At 37.9% G+C, this 22,376-nt stretch overlaps 1 protein-coding gene across 1 annotated transcript; it reads left to right on the forward strand.

Moving 5' to 3' along the window:
- Nucleotides 1–4,022: 4,022 nt before the first annotated feature.
- gtpbp1l (GTP binding protein 1, like) lies at nucleotides 4,023–21,701 on the forward strand. Its single transcript, XM_062436733.1, is given in 15 exon segments — nucleotides 4,023–4,143; nucleotides 4,329–4,522; nucleotides 5,335–5,403; nucleotides 5,406–5,457; nucleotides 9,419–9,599; nucleotides 11,217–11,400; nucleotides 11,893–12,057; nucleotides 12,629–12,752; nucleotides 14,310–14,424; nucleotides 14,860–15,004; nucleotides 15,413–15,595; nucleotides 15,911–16,046; nucleotides 16,230–16,408; nucleotides 17,634–17,768; nucleotides 20,750–21,701. Coding segments are annotated over 14 exon segments (1,974 nt in total). The 5' UTR covers nucleotides 4,023–4,143; nucleotides 4,329–4,330; the 3' UTR covers nucleotides 20,864–21,701.
- The last annotated feature ends 675 nt before the right edge of the window (nucleotides 21,702–22,376 follow it).

Genomic DNA, 22,376 nt, shown 5'->3' on the forward strand with positions numbered 1-22,376 from the left:
CAGGTGAGGGGTTTATATAATGCTGGTGACGCTGCGGCAGGAAGAAACCAACAGGGAAAAGGTCGTAAACAATTGACTAATCACATGCACACCTCACTGAAGTTAGTCATTGTCATGTTACAGGATGTTTGCTTCAGTTTTGACCAGAAACTTCCTACAGGCAAAAAAGATATTTAAAAACAGGGAAATCAGAAGTCATAATGCACGGAGTATCTATATAATGCATAATGAGTATAATGTTTCCAACTGTCCACTTTGCTGCACGGCAAATGACTTTAACAAAAATATACAGAAACTGACATTTGAATAAACTACAATAACTGTCAACTCATTTGTATGGAGGACCACAAGAGTCACGGAAAGAGGAATAAAGCATTTCATTAATTAATAACTAGTTATACAATTAAAAAAAGGAATTATAAAAAAAACTAATTTAAAATAGTCAATAAAAACAATATTTAAAAAATACATGAATTAATTCCCAAATAAATAATTGAATTTGAATTGGATTCAGTTTCAAAATGCAGTTTTAAAAACAGAACTAGATAACCAAATTTGCAACAGGTATTTAAAAGGGTAATTCCCCTTTCTATATGTTTCTATATGTCTTTGTTGCTTTTTCCTTATGCTATGCTAATGCAGTGATCCTCTTCTTTTCGCCTCTTCATTTCCACTTTCTCCCTCATGGGCCTTGTATGGTAGAAACTGCACCGATGCAAATTAGTCATGAGCTGAGATGTAACACGCTATCTGATTAGGTTTTTATATCTTGACACTACTTTCAATAAATATTTTTTTAATGTAATTTATACATTGTTGATTTTTTTTTCCCTAATTGCCACATCTTATTTGTGTGTGGGATTGAGTTTTTGTGTTTTTTTTTTGTTTATTCCGTCTTTTCAAAATATTTTTAGTGTGAGTTTGAGTGTTATTAAAGGCTGGATTAGTGCCCTCAGGGGCCCCTGGGCACTGAGGGTCATGGACCCCCAATCCCATCTCGCCACACAAATCACATCCACCTGATGGTACCCAGCTTGCCCATTAAAATCCACCTTAATTATTTTGAGCTTCCAGTCAAGTTGACATGTCAAATCACACAGCTGTTGGTCAAAAGCTAAACAAGAAGTTGAGCTGAGCTGGGAGCAGGTCTGCCTACACTTCAATAATACCATTTCACTCACAAGTCACAAGACAAGGATACAATGGATCAAAAAAACTCATCCTCAATATGTGTGTATTATATTATTTGGTCACTCAATCACGACAGATAATGCCACTAAATGCACACACACAATAATGGTTCTTACTATTAGAGGTTCTTCTTCAGAGATCAGGTGCTCAAAGTCCAGCTCCTTTACAATCTCGAGTCACCAAAGAGAGCGTGAAAGCCTCCTTACTACGAATACGACTTTATCCACGAGACGTTTTTTTTTTTATTGCATGCTTCTTTCTCTTCCTTTTTTTTTTCTTAGTTTTGACTTCTCCACTGGGCTTTTGGTTACAGTCGGCGCTGTCCATGTTTTGCAAAGTGCTCAATTTTCCTGCACACTATTTAATACAAACTAACCACAGAGCATTGTGAACTGCTGTCAAACTAAGAAATGAAACAGTCAATCATGAGACTTGATTTTCTTTGCATGAAAGCAATTATCAACATCAAAAGAATGTGAAAAAACCCCAATTTTTTAAAATTCTCCCATCATTAAGGGCCCCTTTCTGATCAATGGCCCCTGGACACTTGCCCAGATTGCTTGTATGGTCGATCCGGAGCAGGTGTTATTCACTTACTTCACTCATACATATATCCTATAAAGAATACATTTATTTCACTATGAGGAATTTCATTGAATCCAGCTGGTCATCACTTACATACTTGTAATTGGTTGTTAGAATTGTGAAGCATGGCACTTTTAGAAATATAGAGTATAAATAATATGCACATTTTTATATTTTTTACATATTGACAAACTTTGTATAAGCTTCATAATCTATATAGACACATAAGTGCATTTTTAAAAATCCTTATATAGCAATATTGTGCAGTTTCACCTCTCTGATTCCCCTGAGCTTGACATTTAGTGGAGTTTGGCCCTGGTTGTCTTCCTGGTCATTTTGCTATTACAGATATAGAAAGGACTAGATATATCACACCATATATGTATATGTCAACATGTGACAACCAATCCTGAAGAGACTGTGACAATCACATGTTGTAGCATAGCAAAGGAAACACCTATTTAAACTATCGCTCTTTCTTCATACTCTTTAATGGTAATGATTATTTTATTAAAAAGTCATTGTGTAAAAGCCTAGAAGAGAAACACTGAAGAGTTGGGTATTTACATTTTCATATGAAACACATTGAACGTCCTTTCATCTAAATTGTCAGGCAGTTTACGACAGAAATGACCATTGGAAGAAACATTTCACTCAAATTCTGAAACCCTACAGCACCCTGTAGGGACCGACCTGAATGTGACAACTGTAAGATAATTACTTGATTACTTAACTTCAGTAACCCTTAAAGTAAGAGACTGAGAACAAAAGTCGTCGAACAGCCAACAGGGACTTTATTGAAGATACAGCAAACACAACAGACACCAACGAACAACAACAGAACAACAGAACAACAGAACAGTGAAAACAGCAAATAACAGCAAAGACCTACGCCCCTTCAGACTCTTTATACTACTGTTTTGCGTGTGAGCATCGTTTGTTATTGTGTGTGTATCAGGTCAACCTGATCCGGCGAGTTAAGCCAAGAGTCAATTTCTTGGAAGTCTATACAACTTTCTCATATGTGTTGGCTTCCTGATCTCCTTTGGGGATATCGATATGGAAAAAACAACTCCTTAAAAGGCTTGTTGCGACATCCCCAACTATTGACCTTTCGTCTCTCTTGTTGTTCTCATGTTTTACTATGATGCACCAATATCTGCCAGATATATCATATCTGAGTAGAGATGTTTTTTTCCCATTTATTAAATGTACCCAAATGCAACTTAAAAAAATGTGGAAATGTGATAGATAGATACTTTATAGATCCCGAAGGAAAATAAAGCATCCAGTAGCCAATATTAGGTCAAGACATGCAGTCAGTCAGTCCAGAAAATAAAAATAAAAAAAGAAAGAAAGAAAAAGTCAGTCATCCCTCTCCTACAGTGTGGAGTTGAACAGCTGGATGGCCCTGGGGACAAAGGACCTCCTCAACCTGTCCGTTGAGCATGACAGCGACAGAAGTCTGCCGCTGAACATACTCCTCTGTCTAGTTAAAGTGATGTGCAGGGAGTGGCGGTCACAGTCCATTAGTGACAGAAGCTTGTTCAGGGTCCTCTTTTCCACCACTGATGTCAGACTCCAGCTCAACGCCAACAACAGAGCCAGCGTTCCTCAACCAACCATCCCTCCTCGTAGTGCTGCCTCCCCAGCACACCACAGCATAGAAGAAGACACTGGCCATGACAGACTGGTGAAACATCAGGAGGAATTTGCTGCTTACTGTATGTTGAAGGACCCCAGCCTCTAGCTTTGCCCCTTCCTGTAGAGTGCATCTGTGTTTGCTGACCAGTCCAGTTTATTGTCCATTTGCAGCCCCATGGATTTGTAAGTCCTTATATATAAATATGTATGATAATAATAATTTAAAAAAATAATAATAATAATAATATTGTTGTTTTTATAATTAATATGATCATCATTATCATTATTTTTATTATTTTGCATCAATCTTATTTAAAAAAAATCTATTTGTAGGCCATAGATGCTCTTCAGGCAAGTGTTGTATTATTATGTAATGCTGTGTGTTTGTGTGCGTGCGCGTACATGAGCCTGGAAGTAGGTCATGGTACGCGCACGCTCCTGTAGTGTTGTACTTCAACTCAGTGGGCGTGACCTCGAGTCCTGATAGCCAATCCCGTGCCGGTATTTCTATGACGTATCCACACAGTCAGCATACACACAAACCGGAGCTAACACGAATAAACAACCAAGTTAGCTCATCGGCTAGCTAGTAGTAGCTTATGGTATGCCTGTCATTTTTTAATAAGAGATTTAATGATTATTATGTTCGGCTTCTTTTTAACCCACTTAGCTTAGATGTCACAAACAAGTTTAACAGTAATTGCTGACGTGTTACGGCTTACGGCAAGTGATACAAAAAATGTTTTGACTTCGATAATAAACGTAACTTTGCCGTTTTGCTAATGGCTAAAGCTAATGGAGCTATGCAAATGAGATAAGTTTGTTTATTTATTTCGTGTTGTTTACATGTGTGTTTTTTTTGTTCTTCCTCTCTCTCTCTCTCTCTCTCTCGCTCTCTTTCTATATAGAAATGGCGTCGTTAACGGCGACAGAAGCAGCGTTATGTCCGTCTGCAATACAAACAGCTGAGTCCATTATAGTGCCCGCTTGTATGTTTGCACCGGACCGGGGATGTGCAGACGATGGATCCGGCGGTGAAGGCTTTGAGGACGGGGAAGGCACAAACGGCGAGTCCGCGGATCATTTAGACTTAAGCAGCAAGGTGGGCCTCTTTATAAACTGCATCTAAAGTGTGACATTAAGGTGTTTTTTTAAAAGTTGTTGCTCCTGGTTTGTTTGTTTTGATTCGGTAAAAGGAATGCTGTGTAGTTACAGTAAATGCATGCACGTTGCACACCGGTTTTTTTTTTTTGTTGGCTGGCTGTGGCTATAAGAAACACAAGAAAAGTGACACGTATATTGCACTACGTGTGTGTGTGTGTAACTGCATCCAGCTGTCAAGTTATTCACTCCTGGCCTGAGGGGGGGGGGATCTCCTGAATGTGCAAACTCTGCAGTTATTTATGTATGTTGTTTTAAAGAAGCCTTAAGCACCAGACTGACTTAATGCATACCTTATAACAAAAACTATGATTTCTGATTTCTTGTTGAAGTTGTGACTGAATGACACTAACAGAAGATTATTTTTTCCCCCTCTGCAGTTATTTATGTATGTTGTTTAAAAGCACCACACTAACTTAATGCCTAGATCTTTTTCCCTCTGCAGTTATTTATGTATGTTGTTTAAAAGCACCAGACTGACTTATTATTAAAAGTACCAGATTGTCTTAATACATAGCATTAAAACAAAAACTATAATTTCTGCTTTCTTGTGGAAGTTGCAACTGAGCGACACTGACAGAATACCTTTTTTCCCCCCTCCTCTGCAGTTATTTATGTATGTTGGTTAAAATAAACAACCTTAAGCACCAGACTGACTTAATACATAGACTTATAACAAAAACTATGATTTCTGCTTTCTTGTGGAAGTTGTGACTGATTGACACTGACTGTCTGGTATCCTTTGCTTCTCAGGTGGCCCTAGTGAGTCCGACAGGGGAACAGTATGATTCGTTACTACGGCATCTGAGGGAGCGAATAGATGAGGGCTGTATGAGGGCTGTGGAGAGACCATCTATGTGGTCGGCATGGGCTCAGGTAAGGGCGACTGACTTTGTTTTTTTGTGGAAGTTTAGGATATTCAGTGCGTCAGTTCAGCCGATTTCATGTCCACCAAACATCACATAATTCAATATAATGCCTCTTTTTTAAGCTTGCATTAATGTCTTTAATTAAAAAGAGGAATGGAAGATGGGAAGCAAATACTGAAAATAAATTTGACTTTTCTAGTCACAATAATCATAAATAATATAATAATAGCAACCATTTTCTCAGTGATGAAAACAAGATGCCATTGAGATAAAAATGTATATTTACAAACTAAAATGTTGTCTTTATAATGTTAATGTTAATTGAAGCACTAAATTTAAACACTTGTTATGAGCAAAAGATGCACTGTTACACTGTATAAAAATATGGGCTTAAATGATGGCAGCTGATTGAACAATAACATCTTTTTGAATTGTTAAAAACTAAAATATCCAGAGTTTGTCTTGACTAGGAACTTGTACGTATATGATTAAAACTCAGATCGACCTTTTGATACCAGGACTGATCTAAGTCTACAGATATCTGCCAAAATTCACTCTGAAAACTAAAAGATGTGAACAGTGCTTTAGGAAATAAGAAATATTTGGGAGATTGGTTCGTTTTGGACATCATATGGTCAATATCAAGCTCAGCGTTCAAGATATCATTTTAATAATAATCTTTAATGTTAAAAGGGTAGTCATTTATAACTTAACCACTTATGGCTAAACCAGAGGTACATTAAGTTAGTGCTAAAACTGACTGGAGATTTGAAAATATGACTATGTAATGTGTTATTAGTCATTTATTCAATGCTGTATTTTAACAAAAAATAAAATCTAAATAAGTAATGCCATAATTTTTACACTATTATTAAGTCCTGATTTTTCTACAGTGGATCAACCAAGAGATCCAAACCGATCACTTTAAGGGCTTCGGGAATAATCAGCTTTTTGTGCATTTAATTCCCTTACAATTGTGTCCTCTCCTTCATAAACTCTGCAGTTAAAAAAAAAAAAAGGCTGTGTAGGTGAAAGCAAGCAAAGTAGTATTTCTACCATGTTGCATTAAACTATCCAGTCTCTTTTCAGGTCAGTGCTCTTGAAGGAGAGGACATAAGCTAATGTAATGGGGCTCTTAACTTTTTGCTGCATAGACTTGGATCACTGTAGTGTGTAATGCAGTGTCGGATCACTACACACCCAGTCTCCCACATCTCTCTGATAGTTTATCTCAGCCACCGAGGGGGTCAATTTATTTTTGATCCACACATAGGCTGTCGGGATTTTCTCTTGAAGCCTGTTTCTGAGGTCTGTTTTGATGAAATTATCACATTCGCACAACTATTGCGAATTAGAACTGACCAACAAACATATAACCTATTAGATTACATAGTTACATAAATTACTAACAGACGTGAAAATATACTAATCACAGCATAGTTTACCCTGTTCATGCGTGACCTGACACTGCAGTAGTCGATGCGACGGCAGAGAGCTGAGCCAGATTTAGATAGAGAAGCTTCAGTTCATTAAATTCAGAGTCCAGCACCTTCATCACCTCCTCGGAGGATGAAGCAAATATTTTAAAGAGCAAAATTTTTTTTCAAGAAATACATCAAACATTTATTTGCTTCTGCTGTTCACCTTGAAAATACCCCGAGTGCCTTTTTTCCTTGATTAATGCCGCTCTCATCCACAGTAAGGAATTTTATAGCAAGCAGTTTTACATTTTCAATGCAGTCATCTTCCTCCCTTTATAGATCCGGTGGGCTGCGTATATTAAACACATATATAATGTTTATGTCCGGGAATCCTCCAGGTGCTCAGTAAGAGGGTCCAAATACGGCTCCATTACTTTTTAAAAACAATGGAAATGATAATGATACTAAATCTCATCTATGATTTATTATAATTAGTCCTGTTGTCAGTCTAAAAAAAAGTAGTATTATAACATCTTTGATAAGACTATCAACACTGCAAAAGAAATACACATTTTAATCCTTCCACACTGTTCATGTTCTGACTCATAATTAGTCTCTACACCAATACACATTCATAAATTCACCATCAGTCATTAATACATGTTTGATTAATCTTCACCATCACTATTTTATGGTCCAGGAGAACATTTTATAGAATATGATGAATAAAAAAACATGTTTGAATGCTGATTTTTGAATTTTTTAAGTAAACACATGTCAAATTTGTACATTTGCGTGTATAAAAATGTGTATCAACTGCACTAGAATAACATAAAATGACACGTTTTATTTCCATTTCTGTACACTGTTGATCACATTAGGAAAAGTCAAGCTTAAATAAATGTGTAAAAGGTGTTTTTACAGCTCTCACATGTAACAATGGGCTCAAATTTGGCCCTAAACAGTGTGTAAGGGTTAAAAAATGAACCTGAAGTTTTTAGAAAAAGTCACAGCTTCTTTTATCTATACACATTGTAAGATAACGTAGTAGTAGAGCTATCACTCCTGTCAGCTGCGTCCCTGTGTGTCCTCACAGGCAGATAACCACCATTTAGTTTTCATTCTGTAACCCTCCAGCTACACACAAACACCGAGGCCTTTGTTTAGCAACAGTAGTTATTTTCTGCCTGTTACTGCAGCATGTCTGACCCATGTGGCCTGCTGAGGGGTCAAAGGGCACGGCATGTGTGAAAGGGTGTCATTTTTCCCTGCTCAGCAGCACAGGGACAGTCACTAGTTCAACAGTTCATGTCATGTCAGTGAATCCCGGCCGTCTCGCTGACTGGTCTACTACCAGTCAGTCTAGTATGACCAGACTTAGTGGCTCGTTAGTAATGGTGTGTTTGTGGTGTCAGTGAGCTACTTAATCAAAACCTCCTGAGACCCAAGCTTTTGTTTGGTGTGCATTTTTCATTTCTCCTAGATATTATTGGTCAGTAAGTACAAAAACTAAGCATCGTCTTTGAACAGGAAGTCGTTTTTGAAATAAATAATGTCCTCATATGGGGACAATAGATCTGCTTTACTGTAAAACAATTAATTCACCAGTGTATAAAACTATTTATTTCCTCATATTCCTCATATACACCTTTCCTTTGCATGAAAGATACAAGTACTTCCTGATAATCAGTGTCATAGCTTGTTCCTGAGGCTAAAATTAGTCACATTTGTATATCAGCATATCAAACTACAAATGTTATTAAGCGTATATAAACAAGTTTCAACTGTAAAGTTTTATAAGGTTTGGTACCTGGTCCACTTTTGTCTGGGGATCGGCTGTTGATTAACTTGGCCAAGATGCCTGTCATCTGGGTTTAACACTGGTTTTTACACATTAGGTGGCACAAAAAGAGTCTTAATGAACGAAGTCAACAGGTCAAAGTTAAGCAGAATGAAGTATAAAGTCCAGCAAACCCAAAATGTAATGTCCCTAAATGAGGACGCAGGGTCGCAGGAGGATAGAGTTGCTAGTAGTGAGTGTAGGCCTAGTTTTACATTCCCCTCACTGAACAATACACATCATTTATAAGTATGTTTTATTTGGAAATGTATGATTGAATAAGAAAGTTATGTGTTTTTTATAACAACATATAACACACTTTTACAAGCCTGCTGTACATGGATTAGGTCTGAAGCTGAACTGGTTGTAATCCAGCTCTTTGAAGAGATGTTGTAGATGTTGTATCTCTCACATAAACCGCCTGTTTGTTTACTCTTTCCTCCATAAAGTCTGTCTTCAAGTGTGTTATTTGGCATCCTGGTCACCACCCTGTTTTAAAGGTAGTTACTGACATTTACAGGGCGAGGCCTTACATTAGCCCTGACATTTACCAGACATGCTCGTAAAGGATATCCTCATCGTACTGCGAGGTGTTGTGGATCAAAGCGCATATCAAATAGGAGATGTGTAATGTTGCATTTGTTGTTTGTCATCCTGTATCAAAAAAACAACAACTCTCCTTTCTTCTTCTTCCTTCATCTCTTTAGACGGAGGTGACTATGGTCTCGATGACAAGGATATGGAGGCGTCGGTCGCCACGGTGAAGTCCTTGTGTGAACAGATTGAGGCTGATCTAATCCTGCTGAGAGAGAGGACAGACACCGGCGGAAAGATTCAGGATTACCTCATCCGCAGGCGTGTGGGCGAAGAGGATTTTCTGGAAGTCAGGTAAAAATAAGAGGAAAAATAAATATGTCTTAGGTGCACCTACCCCAAGGAGGAGTGTTACTGTTAAGGCCCGTGAGTGTGACACTTACTCAACCTCAATTATGGTCTCAACAACACTCAACTCAACACTTGTCTCAATAGTGGAGTTTCTAGACAGGTGCAGCTGTGGCTCAGTCTAGCCACAGCTGCACCTGTCTAGAAACTAATCAGATGTTTTCTAAAATCACAAGTCTGTCCTGAACCTAAACTCTCTTATATGCAGTATATGAGATGGACCGTTGCATATTAATTACAAAATTTGCATAATCATGATGCCCTGTCTTGTAAAAATCTAATTTGATGTTGAAAATGTGTCATGTGCACATGAAAAAGCAGCTTAAATAAAATGGTAGGAGTTAGGGTTGGACGCTATGATGAAAATCTCATATCCTGATATAGGCCATTTCATATCCCATTATCATTTTCATTGATCTGATTCACCAGCTGTCTCTCTGTCAGCGCTCCCTCTCTTCATTCACTCTGTAGCTCGCTCGACCACAGCTGCTAACTCAACAGTGTCAGTGCTGAGTCCCTTGAGAGCAGAGGAAAGCGGCGCGACCATAAATGACAGCAGCAGAAACTCTCACACTGAGCTGAAATTAAACGAGTGGACATAAATCTGGTGTATAACTAGAATAAAGTCAGTCTCTACTAGTGGTGGGAAACTTGATTAAATTCTAAAACGATTATTGATGCATCTTAACGTATCATATCCTCATTTTTCTTTATTACTGCATGGCTTTTTTGGCCTGAAGTGCTTCCTTATAGCTTATGAATTTAAGTATTTGTAAATTAAAGAGTATGGTCTTCACTAGCTCTATGTAAAAAGTGCCATGAAATAAGTCGCTATGTAAATATAATCTGACTTGACTTGAATAGATATTTTAATATTTACTTACACATGGTAGATGGGCTGAGGATACCTGCAACTTTATACTACAACTATCCATTGAAAGTTTTAAATAAATAAAGTCAATAATAGGAACAGATACATTATTATCAACACTATAATATATCAACGTATATTTAACCTTCGTGTCGTACTCCCGGGTCAAATTGACCCTGTCTGTTTAGACTGTTCCTTCTTTTCTCCCTTCATCTTTTCCTTTTCTCCCTCATCCCTTCCTTCCTTCCGTCTGTCCTTCCTCCCTCCCTCCTTCTCTCTTTCCTCCCTTCCTTTTTTCCTTCCTCCATCCCCCTTTCTTCCTTCTTTCTGTCCTTCCTTCCTCCCTACTTTCTTCCTTCCTTCCTTATTCCCTTCCTCTTTTACTTTCTCCCTCCCTCCCTCCCTCCTTCCTTTTTTCCTCCCTTCGTCCTCCCTTCCTTCTTTCCTTTCCTCCCTCCCTCCTCTTTCTTTCCTTCCCTCCTTTCTTTCCTCTGTCCTTTCCTTCCTTCCTCCCTACCTCTTTTCCTTTCTCCCTCCCTCCCTCCTTCTTTCGCTCCTTTTCTTCCTTCCTTCCCTCTTTCCTTCCTTCTTCCTTCCTGCCTCCCTTCCTTACTTCTTTCTCCCTTCCTTCCTTGACTCGAGGACAACAGGAGGGTTAACAGCTTTTTTCTTCTCCTTCATCTCGTCTGCAGAGTGGCGGTGGTGGGGAACGTGGACGCTGGGAAGAGCACGCTGCTGGGAGTCTTGACCCACGGCGAGCTGGACAACGGCAGAGGCTTCGCTCGCCAGAAGCTCTTCAGACACAAACACGAAATGGAGAGCGGCAGGACCAGCAGCGTGGGCAATGACATCCTTGGTTTTGATCAGGAGGGACAGGTGAGCCTCTGCCAATCCACAGGACATGATGTAGCTCATTCTTTCTGCCTTAAATGGGGATAATTACCCTCTGACACTTTAATAACATGCAGGAGGAAGGTGCAGCAGGTGTCTGTTATGCAGACTTTAAAACCAGGGAAAGGAAGCACTTCTGCCGTATCACAATATCGAAATTCTAAGACGATATCTAGTCTCATATCATGATATCAATATAATATCGGTATATTGCCCAGCCCTATGTGAAAATGTGCATCTTACTTTATATCTGCACATATCAGTGTGTATATGAGTTTCTCTTCATGTGCCAACTTTGACTAGATGGAGTTGTAAGGAAAGAAAAGTTAACTTTGCTGGACACTGAATTTTTTCCTCTTTCTTTGTTTGACTCCTCTGTGTTCTCGACTCATCTGGTTTTCTGGTCACACACACACACACACACATATACGTATAAGTCATCTTTTATTCTCTCCGTCGATATCTCTGTTCCTTTAGGTGGTGAACAAGCCAGACAGCCACGGCGGCGGCTTGGACTGGACCAAGATCTGTGAGAAATCCTCAAAGGTCATCACCTTCATCGACCTGGCGGGCCACGAGAAGTACCTCAAAACCACGGTCTTCGGCATGACTGGACACCTGCCCGACTTCTGCATGCTTATGGTGAGAGAGGATGTTGTTGCTTAGATTGTCAGTTGGCTGTTTAATAACTCACACATACTGTTTAGGTCAAATTTGACCCATGTTGACATTTGACAGCTTGTAAAAACACCCTAAATGTCTTTTACTCAAGTGGCCCAAAATGCACAAAAATGAAAATCCCTTTCTTATCATTTTTAATCTCAATTAAATACATTTCAATCATTATTGCTATGTTATATTTTCATGTCTTAGGTAAAATAGGATATGATATTGTGTGATAGTAGGTGTTTTTTCTCCAAAAATGAGTGGTGTAAAAGCTAAGAAATTCACTCTCTCTGCTCTCTGAAACATTAATCAAGGTTTAATCACACATTTATTGATCAGTCAGATCGGCTATTGATGCTTTCTAAACAGATCTGTAATTCAAAATTTGGTATAAACACTTTTTATGAGGGAATTCTTTCTACGAGGGTGTAGAATATGAACAGTATGTAAGGGTTAAATGTTCAATTTCTCATAAGATTTCACAGGCAAGCTAAAATAAACAATTAACGGCCACCCTCTCCTGTGTCTTTGCTCTCTCTCCTCTCAGGTTGGCAGTAATGCTGGCATCGTTGGCATGACCAAAGAGCATCTGGGTCTGGCGCTGGCCTTAAACGTGCCGGTGTTTGTGGTGGTTACTAAGATAGACATGTGTCCAGCCAACATCCTGCAAGGTAAAGAGACCTGTCACTATGATGCATTGGTTCACTTGCTGTTAGTTTAAGCAGCAGCTGTATAAATAGTATCTCTTCTTCAAGCCTGGAAAAAGTGACATAAATAATTATTGTTGTTACTATGTGTTCAGAATGTAGAGGAATTGAGAAATCAGTTATCAATGCATGATGTCTTGCATGGTCATTTTCAATATCTTTGCAATACTTAGATCAGCACAACATTATAGCAACGTACTGCCCTGACCATTCTGTTACTGAGTTTCTCTTTTTAAGGCAAGGCAGCTTTATTTATATATATTATATTTATATAGAGCATTTCACACCCAGGGGCAACTCAATGTGCTTTAAATAAAACCAAACATTTAACAGTAAGAATTGGAAACAACAAAAGCACTGTTTGTTTCCGTATAGATATATTTATTGGAAATATACAAATTACAGAATATTTACATGCTGTAGAGACATATTCACTTTTTTTCAAAATTTCAAAAATAACAAAACACAAAAACACTCTCCCACCCCCTGTGTGGTACATCATTCAAAATCAGTTGGTGTTACATGGTTAAAAAAAAAGAATTGACATATGTTAATAATTACTTACAATGAAGTCCAGGAATAAATAAGCCAAAGTAAACAGATGAAACAGTCATTAGGATCTAGTAGTGGTTAGATATTCAAGGAAAGGAGCCCAGGTATGTTAATAGTTTTTGGGGGTTTTCCTGACAGAATAAAATATTATCTCAGGAGTGCTATATGATATAAGCTCATTGGTCCAGTGTTTCTGTGCTGGGGATTGTTCAGATTTCCAGATTTTAAGTATACTTTTATTTTTGCTGCAGAAGCGCTATATTGCTTTATAATCACTGATTTCTTCTACACACTACATCATGTTTTAATAATGTTCAGTGATGAACTCACAGTAAAATCTCTCAGGAAAGAAAGGAAATTAGGGAAGTACCGATCTGACCTTTTCAGTCCAGATACTGATACCTGATCTGATACCAGCGTTTAAATACAAACTCAATGCCTCACTGTGTAGAAAAGTCTGGGTTCATTCTTTTATGAGTAAGATAACATCAGACTTGACTTAAACATTACTTTCCTAACTTTGTAAAATAAAATGTAACAAATACAGATAAAAATTTACTGACTTTTTATTTATTAAAATAATGGTATCCAACATCAGATTGGCCCATTGTACCTGATACCGGATTCAGCTGTTTGAGTCAGTGTCAGTCAGATATCTGTATCAGTATCGGTGCATCTCTAAAAGGAATTATACCTTCTAAAATACTGAAAGAAAAAGAATTGAGTTGCATAAACAGTTAACTGCTGCAAGAGCAAATTAACAGTAGTTATGAGTGAGTTTAGAAAATGTTTCCTTTCCTTGTTGTAAAGTCTGTACTTGTTGTGAAGCATGTTATCCTTCAACATGTTTGCAGTCTGTTCAGTTTCGTGCTGTGTGTCCAGACTTAGTGACAGCGGGAAATCACTCATCTAGTGTGTTTTCTCTGTGGATTTGTCTGTTTGTGTGTGTGTGTGTGTGTGTATCTGCAGAGACACTAAAATTATTACAGAGGCTATTAAAGTCGCCAGGCTGCAGAAAAATCCCCGTGTTGGTCCAGAACAAGGATGATGTCATCGTCACAGCCTCCAACTTCAGCTCCGAGAGGTACGAGCAAACACGAAATAGAAAGATGATGTGTTCAGGTTTTACATTACACACATGGCAATTTTACATTTCTCATTAATGCAGCGTTTCCTATACATAGCCTCGACTTAGGCTTAAAATGACACACACACACTTACACAATTTCTGAGGATAATGAGTACGAAACACGCCTTCAGAGCAAAGACAGAATGTGGAAATGTAGAAGCGATTTGGGAATTTGCTCGACTAAATGTTGGCTTACTGTTCCTGCCCTACTATAAGTTTCAAACTTAATTCATTTATACAGAATATTTCTCAAGATTTAAGATTTTTAAAAGATTTTGGTCAACTGTGTGCTTTTCATATGATTGTTATGTTGAGTGAAGCAGATAAGAGAGTCATTTAAAGCCGTCATATTTTTATCTTCTCCCTCCCTCCCTTCCTCTCTCTCTTCAGGATGTGTCCAATTTTCCAGATATCAAATGTGACCGGGGAGAACATGGACCTGCTGAAGATGTTCCTCAATCTCCTCTCGTCTAGGACCAATTTTAGCAACGACGAACCTGCGGAATTCCAGATAGACGACACATACTCCGTACCGGTACGAGACAAAACACACAGTCAAATTCACACTCGAAAATAGATTTTTTCCCCCATTAGCTCAGCTACTTTTCTCTTCATGGTCCTCCCTTTTTTTCCACAACACTAGACCAAACAGCTGACTGTGGTCCAAGAGGCCCTGAAGGGAGACAATAGCAGATTAAGAGTCTCTGCTGTTGCATAAATCAGTGTGTCATGTCCAAATGTTTTTGAGCAAAACACCAAACTGAATCCATGTGCTCATTGTCTAAACTGTGATTGTGATCAAAGGCATCATCTGTTGTGAATTATACTCTGAAATGAAAGTCTGTGTAGATGACTGAAGCGCCGAGGAAAGAAAGAAAGAAAGAAAGAAAGAAAGCAAACAAGCAAACGTAACATGACCTGATGTTGCTGTGTTTTTCGGCAGGGTGTGGGTACAGTTGTTTCAGGAACTACGTTACGTGGGATGATACGGCTCAACGACACGCTGCTCTTGGGCCCGGACCCGCTGGGCACCTTCATCCCCATCGCTGTTAAATCCATCCACCGCAAGAGGATGCCTGTCAGAGAGGTTCGCGGTGGGCAGACGGCGTCCTTCGCCCTCAAAAAGGTTTGTGGGAGAATTATCATGATGTGTTTTAGTATGTCTGAATATTTTCAAAAGGCCTCCATCAGTATAAAGACTTTTCAAAACTTCTTTTAAAATATAAATTATTCTGAAAACTTTTTAATGTAATATGCATTTAGTTTCCTAACTTTATAATCAGCTTTCTAATGCATGCAAATCCCAACGTGTGGGAGAAGAAGGTAGTGTTCTGTCTATAATTCAGGTTTGGCTTCAGCACCTCTTCCCCTCCAGCTTCGTTTTTCACCTTCGTTCCTGATGTGTTTTTTTTTTTCTCTGTACTTTACTTTATTTTCTCAGATCAAGCGCTCGTCTATAAGGAAAGGTATGGTGATGGTCTCCCCGAAGCTGATGCCACAGGCCACATGGGAGTTTGAGGCCGAGATTTTGGTGCTGCATCACCCAACCACGATATCCCCGAGATACCAGGCCATGGGTTAGTTACAGTCATATTCCTTTGTACCAGTTTATACAGCTTTTTTACGGTTTGATTGAGCTAATGTTCAGTAGATTTTAGGTGTAGAAGAAGCGTAGATTTCTTGCTTTATCCAAAAACTGAGAAAAATCCTCTCAAGAGTTAAAGCTCTCTCTCTCTCTCTCTCGGTCTCCGTCACACCAGTCCACTGTGGCAGCATCAGACAAACAGCTACCATCCTGACAATGAACAAAGACTGTCTGCGGACGGGGGACAAGGCCTCAGTCCACTTCCGCTTCATAAAGACTCCGGAGTACCTGCACTGTGACCAGAAGCTGGTGTTCAGGGAAGGACGCACAAAAGCTGTGGGCACCATCACCAAGGTACTGAAGCTCAGGGTTACTACATTAAGCAATAAACTGGAAAATGGAGGGATTGAAATGATTATGGTAAATTACTTTTGGCTTGATACAGCAGTCATAGGACTCAGGGTTTATTAGGGTCTCCCACGGCAAATGGGTGGAAAACTCAAAACCTACCTGTTCAGGCTGGTTTTTTATTAATAATTTAATAGTTTAATGTCTTTTTTTAATATTTGATGTCTACTTTATTTCACATTATTATCATTATATAGTTTATCTTCTTTCTTTAGTCTTTTAATCTTTAACATAGCTTTAGTCCAGCTTTTATTATACTTTTCTTTTCTAATATATTTTAACCTAGTTTTTACTCTAACTTTTAATAAACCCTTTCTCTTATTTTACTCATTAATTTAATTATTTTTTTTTATCTATTTCATTATTTATGAATTTATTTCAAATGTTTTTTAAATCATTTTTATTTACTCTTGCGTGCATTGGTCTCACTTTTTTTTTTAAAGAACAATTTAGAGAGAAACATTGTCCCTTGCTGTCTTATTATTATCAGCTTGTCAATCAGCTAACTGTGAAGCACTTTGAACTACACTAGTCTTTATGAAAGGTGCTATATAAATACAGTTTAATTGATTGATTGATAGGTGAGGGGCCAGACCGAGAGCAATTTAAATTTCTGTGGTAGCCATGGAGTCTGGTTTAGCTCAGCTAGCAGATATGGGATATGGGGGGGGGGGTTCCACCACCTACAAAACTAGGCTTAAGCATCAAATGCATCACCATGTAGGAGGCAGTTTAAAGTTTGGAAGTAGACCCTGTGGCAAAAACAAGGAGCAGACAATCAGTCATACATTGGGTCTTACCAAAATCAATGAGCTAAAAGATGCTCAAAAATGTCGTAAGTTGACAAACTTTTAGTAACACACAACAAATCATTCATGAATACGTCATCAGTCACAGATAATAAGCAAGATTAACCCTTAATGAAGGTTTTCAGAGAGTGGAAAGAGTTTATTATTCAGTTTTTAAACTTATTGTTTATGGAGAAAAAACATGAACTATATTAAACGCGAAGAATGCAACAGTATTGTTTTGAATTTTTTAATAAATACGGGTCAAAAACTCTATTATTCAGCTGCACTCGAGTCATCAATTTCAGACTAAAAGACGTATTTCCAGTGTATTTGACCCTGAACAGTATGTGAGGGTTAATAAACGCTGTCTGTGTTTTCAGCTTCTCCAGTCAGTGAACACCCAGGCAGCTAAGGCCCAGCAGGCCAAGATGCTGGCCAGTAAGAAGAGCACAGCAGCCAATGAGGAGCCTGGATCGACAGCACGACCGCCCAGTCCAAACGCAGCACAGCTACCAGTAAGTAAATCCTTAAGAGAGGGGCATAAAGGAACCTACTGACTAACACAGAGAAGTGTCAACAAGGGGAACACACATGTGACCTGGGTCAAAAATCAGTTTGAACGTTTATATCATTTTATTGTGTTCAGTGATGTAATTAAAGACATGTGATGCAAACAGGCTTAATTATGCATCACTTTGTTTAGAGGGCAGAGTAATCGGATACATTTGGAGTCACAAAGAAGCAAAACAAAGGTTAACAAATACCAGATTTTCTAATTTTTCTATAAAAATGCACAAAAGTGGTTTAATTGCAGTATTATAATATACAAGCATTAATTACACTAATTTTAGTATTATTTTCTAATTACCTTAGAATTCAGTACAATTAAAAAATACTAATATATGTAAAAAGAAGTATTCCTAAAGTGATTTATCACATTGATAACACTATGCAAATAAATGTAAGATTGTAAACTGAATGAATGTTGCAGGTGGAGCTTAATGTTCAAGTAGCAATTTAAAATGCTTCCTTTTCTTCTTGCTTTTGACTCTCTTCTTCTCCTCTTTTTTGCTTTAAATATGCATAAAACAAAGTGTTAAACCAAGAGAGTTAATGTTGCTGTTTTCAATTACTTGAAAATAGAGCATTATAAAATAACACATATCAATTACACTAATTTAAGAAGAGTATTATTGATTTATAATTATCTTACAGTTCAGAACAATGAATGAAAACTATTTATTTTTGTCTTTATGTGATTTAGTTGCAATTTAAAATGCTTCCTTTTCTCCTAGTTTTGACTCTTCCACTGTTTCAATCACTGTCTCTTTCCTAAATTATGTGAATTCTCTTCTTCCCACTACTCACCTGGTCCCGCTTCTCATTTGCCATCCAATCCTCATCACCACCCCCCCTCCTCTCTGTTTTTTTTAACTTTCTTGCACTTCCTCTCAATTTGTAAACTCACCGCCTGTCTGTCGTCCCCTGATTCACTTTTCTTTTTTTACCATCTCTCCTCCTGCTTTCTCTCCCTCCCTCCTTCCCTCCCTGTCTTGGCATGCTGCGTCAGACAGTGGCAGAGGAGGAGGCTCTATATAAAGATGACAACAAAGAAAACAAGGTAAAGACGTTTCTCCATATGGTGGGAGTCTTGAGGATGTCCTTGCCTTCTAAAACTTGGATGTTTTGTTGTTTCTCTTTTTCTTAACTTTTACAACCATATTGTTTTCTGAGCATGCAAACTCTTCTCTTTTCTTTTTTCTAGTACAGTCCTACTTTATATGCACCATTTATCACATTCCCACCTTGAAACTGCTCACAAGCTGCTTCACTTTTTTAGCAATTAAGTACCTAATTGCTGATGAAGTTCCTGAACTGAACCCTGGTGGTTTTACCATTTAAAAACAGCCACAGTACTTTGTTTAAAAGAAAAAAAATTAATAGCTTGTGCTGTGTGTTATTTTTTTTCTCCCCTTTTCACCGATGCACATTAATTATAAATAGCATCATATGAAGTCTTTGTATTTTTAACAGTTTTAAAGGTTGTCCCTGTTAGAATAACATCAGCTGTTATTGCAATAATGAAGTTCTACTAAAGTACTACTGAGTGTCAAAAGGTTCGGAGCACTTAGTCATTTTCTTTCCATTTGCGGTGTTTAAAACTTGTGTAATTACAGGGTTTCTCCCAGGATGTTACACTGGAGGCAGACGGCCTCACTTGAAATAAAGATTATCCTGCTTAATGTCAGAAGAAATCATTTAGAGATATATTATCAGGAAGATGTGTAGAAGCCGATAATGTAATCATTTCCCAATAATATAATAAAAAATGTAATAATGTTATAACAATATTGGGAAATTATTTGTGTTAGGTTCTGCAAAAATAAGGTTAACCCAATAATTTAATCATTTATGACATCATCGGTAGAGAGATTGTTACATTATTGGGAAATGCACTTTATTACATTACCAGGTAAATATAACAAACTTGAGAAACAAGAAGCAGAATACAACACTCTTTATTATTAGGTACATCTGTGTAATATAATACAACAGCTCTGCTTTAATTTCTACATTTATGAAGTTTACACATTTTAATAATAATAATAATAATAAATCACATTTATATAGCGCTTTATGTGGTACTCAAAGTTGCTTTACATATTGCCCTATTAAAACTATGAAAACAAATCTTTATTAATTCATACAAGGGTTAAAAACAAAACAGAGGTTAAAACATGAAGAATACGGTGGGAGCTAGGTGGGGAAGGCTAGTGTAAAAAGGTGCAGATTTTAAAGAGGAGAGGGTTGGGGAGACTTTGATGTGAGAGGGGAGTGAATTCCATAGGGTGGAGGGCAGCAACTGAGAAGGCCCGATCACCCCAAGTCCGGCGCTTTGTCCGGGGGACTTGCAGCAAGTTGGCAGAGACGGACCTGAGGGATCGGGGGGGGGGGGGGGGGGGGTGATGAAGGAAGAATTTTCAGGTTATTTTGGCATTATCAAGAAAGTGATAATACTACTTTACCTTTATTATTGAGGTTATAGTGGGGTGATGATGATGCATTAAGGTGCATTATATTGACTGGTGTTCCTAATATTTTGTCCTCTACATTAACATACATACCACTTAGTACAACTTCAGTAATAAACAATAAAAAGGAAAAAGGAAAAATGTGTAAACTTCAAAAAAGTAGAATTTATAGCAGAGTTGTTGTATTGGATTGCACAGGTGTACTTGATGAAGTTGCTGATGAGTGTATATTGAAATGAAATCTGTGTACATGTAATTAATGAGGTAATTGTAGGGGTGCTTACTGCCTCCATTAATAGATTTCCTGTGAGAAACCTTCAACTTAATTCTCTTTTTTTCCCATTTTGCCTTTCTTTTCCTCAGAAACTCATCTTTTTGGACCAGACACTTTAATCTGCTGCCTTCTCGTCTTCTTTTAAATGCATCAACTGACTTGACACGTGTTTCCTTTTTCTTTTCCGCAGCTCAAATCTGGAGGCGGAGGACGCAGGAGAGGCGGTCAGAGACATCGAGGGAAAGGCCTGAACGCTGCAACAATCCCCACAGCGGTTCCCGCAGGAGCAGCAGGCACCGCCTAAAAAAAAAAAGAAGAAAAAAATAAAAGCACACAACCTTTCATTTCTCCTCATCTCCTCTACAGGGAGGGAAAGTGACTGCGTGGCCCTCTGGTGGTTGCATTCAAAAGACTGTCTGCACATAATCCTTCAACATAAAAATGATTATTCAACAATCAAAAAAAAAAAAAAAGGGTGAATTATTTTCTACATCAAGTTAATTTAAAGCTTTAATGGTGTAATTAAATGTAGGTTGCTGAAGATGATACTTTTTTGAGTTTTATTTAGTTTGAGTTTTATCAGAGTTAACGGCAATTTCTAGGTTACATTTTGTATTTTAATGCAAAAGCTTTCTTCTTTTTTTTTTTTGGGGGGGGGGGTGTTCAACTTATTTGTAGTTAATAAGAACTTCTCGTACAGCATTAACTATTTTTTTTCCCCCAGCCAGCAGAGGCAGCTGTCACTTTCCCTGCCTATCTCCACCATCCACACGTCTTTCTTTCTTTTCTGTTGCGTTTCTTTCCTTCATCATTTCTAACGTTCATTAACGCACCTTTTCGGACTATACTGGTCTGTTTTACTGTCAGTAATTCAGTAATCTGAGGAGGAAAATTGTTTTTTTTTAGAAGCTGAAAAGCAGCATTTTTTTTTTCTCTTGCAGAAGTTCTCAGTCATTGAGAGAGAACTAGAGTTTGAATTTACATTTTGGATTTGCTTGAACTGAAAGGGAACTGATGCCAAACTTTTTTTGTGGAAATGTATTAATGTATGTGTCATACAGAGGAGGGAAAGTTGCCAGGAGTGCAGAAAAAAGAAGTTACACCAGCTTAATGTTTGTTAAACTTTATAGTAAAAAAAGAAATGTTTAAAAAAAAAAAAAAAAGTCCTCTGGAAATGTGTTCAGTGTGGGCAAATCCAACATTTTCATCCCTTTGCCCTGGAAGTTGTAGCTACTATTGCACTGTTGACCAGCCATGAAACACCTCATAGATGAAGAGTTAAAAAATCTCTCATCCATTTGATCTCATGAGGCCTCAGTTTAATCCTGCAATAGAAAGGTCATTTTATCAATTTTATCCCATTGTCTTTGAGCCAGTGTTGCTGGGTTACTAGATCCACTTCATGCAGCTTAAAGTGAAAAGGTCTGAAATGCCGTTGCGTTGTTGTTGGTTTTTTTCCCCCCCGCCCAAAGTAATGTCAAGTGTCAAAGTGGCTCTATCATGTGTTAACCAGGCTCACGTTGGCTGGGGAATAACTTTAAGAGAACCATGAGCACAATATCCTTCCATTTTGGTCCATTATGACCACTGAAAAAAATTGTTTTAACTATAAAAACCCATATGTTTCCTTCACACCTTAAAATGTCAAAAAGCCAAGTAAGAACATGTTCAAACCACTAAAAATGTTTCTAATGTGACTTAAATGCACATTATGTCTTTGTACTCCATTTGATAAGATTTTTTTCCCCCTCATCAGCTGCATTTATTGGCCCGCAATAGTTGCTGCAGCTCAATTTGTGATTATTTTATTATCAGTT

Source organism: Scomber scombrus, chromosome 2 (assembly GCF_963691925.1).
Source record: "Scomber scombrus chromosome 2, fScoSco1.1, whole genome shotgun sequence".
NCBI lineage: Eukaryota > Metazoa > Chordata > Actinopteri > Scombriformes > Scombridae > Scomber > Scomber scombrus.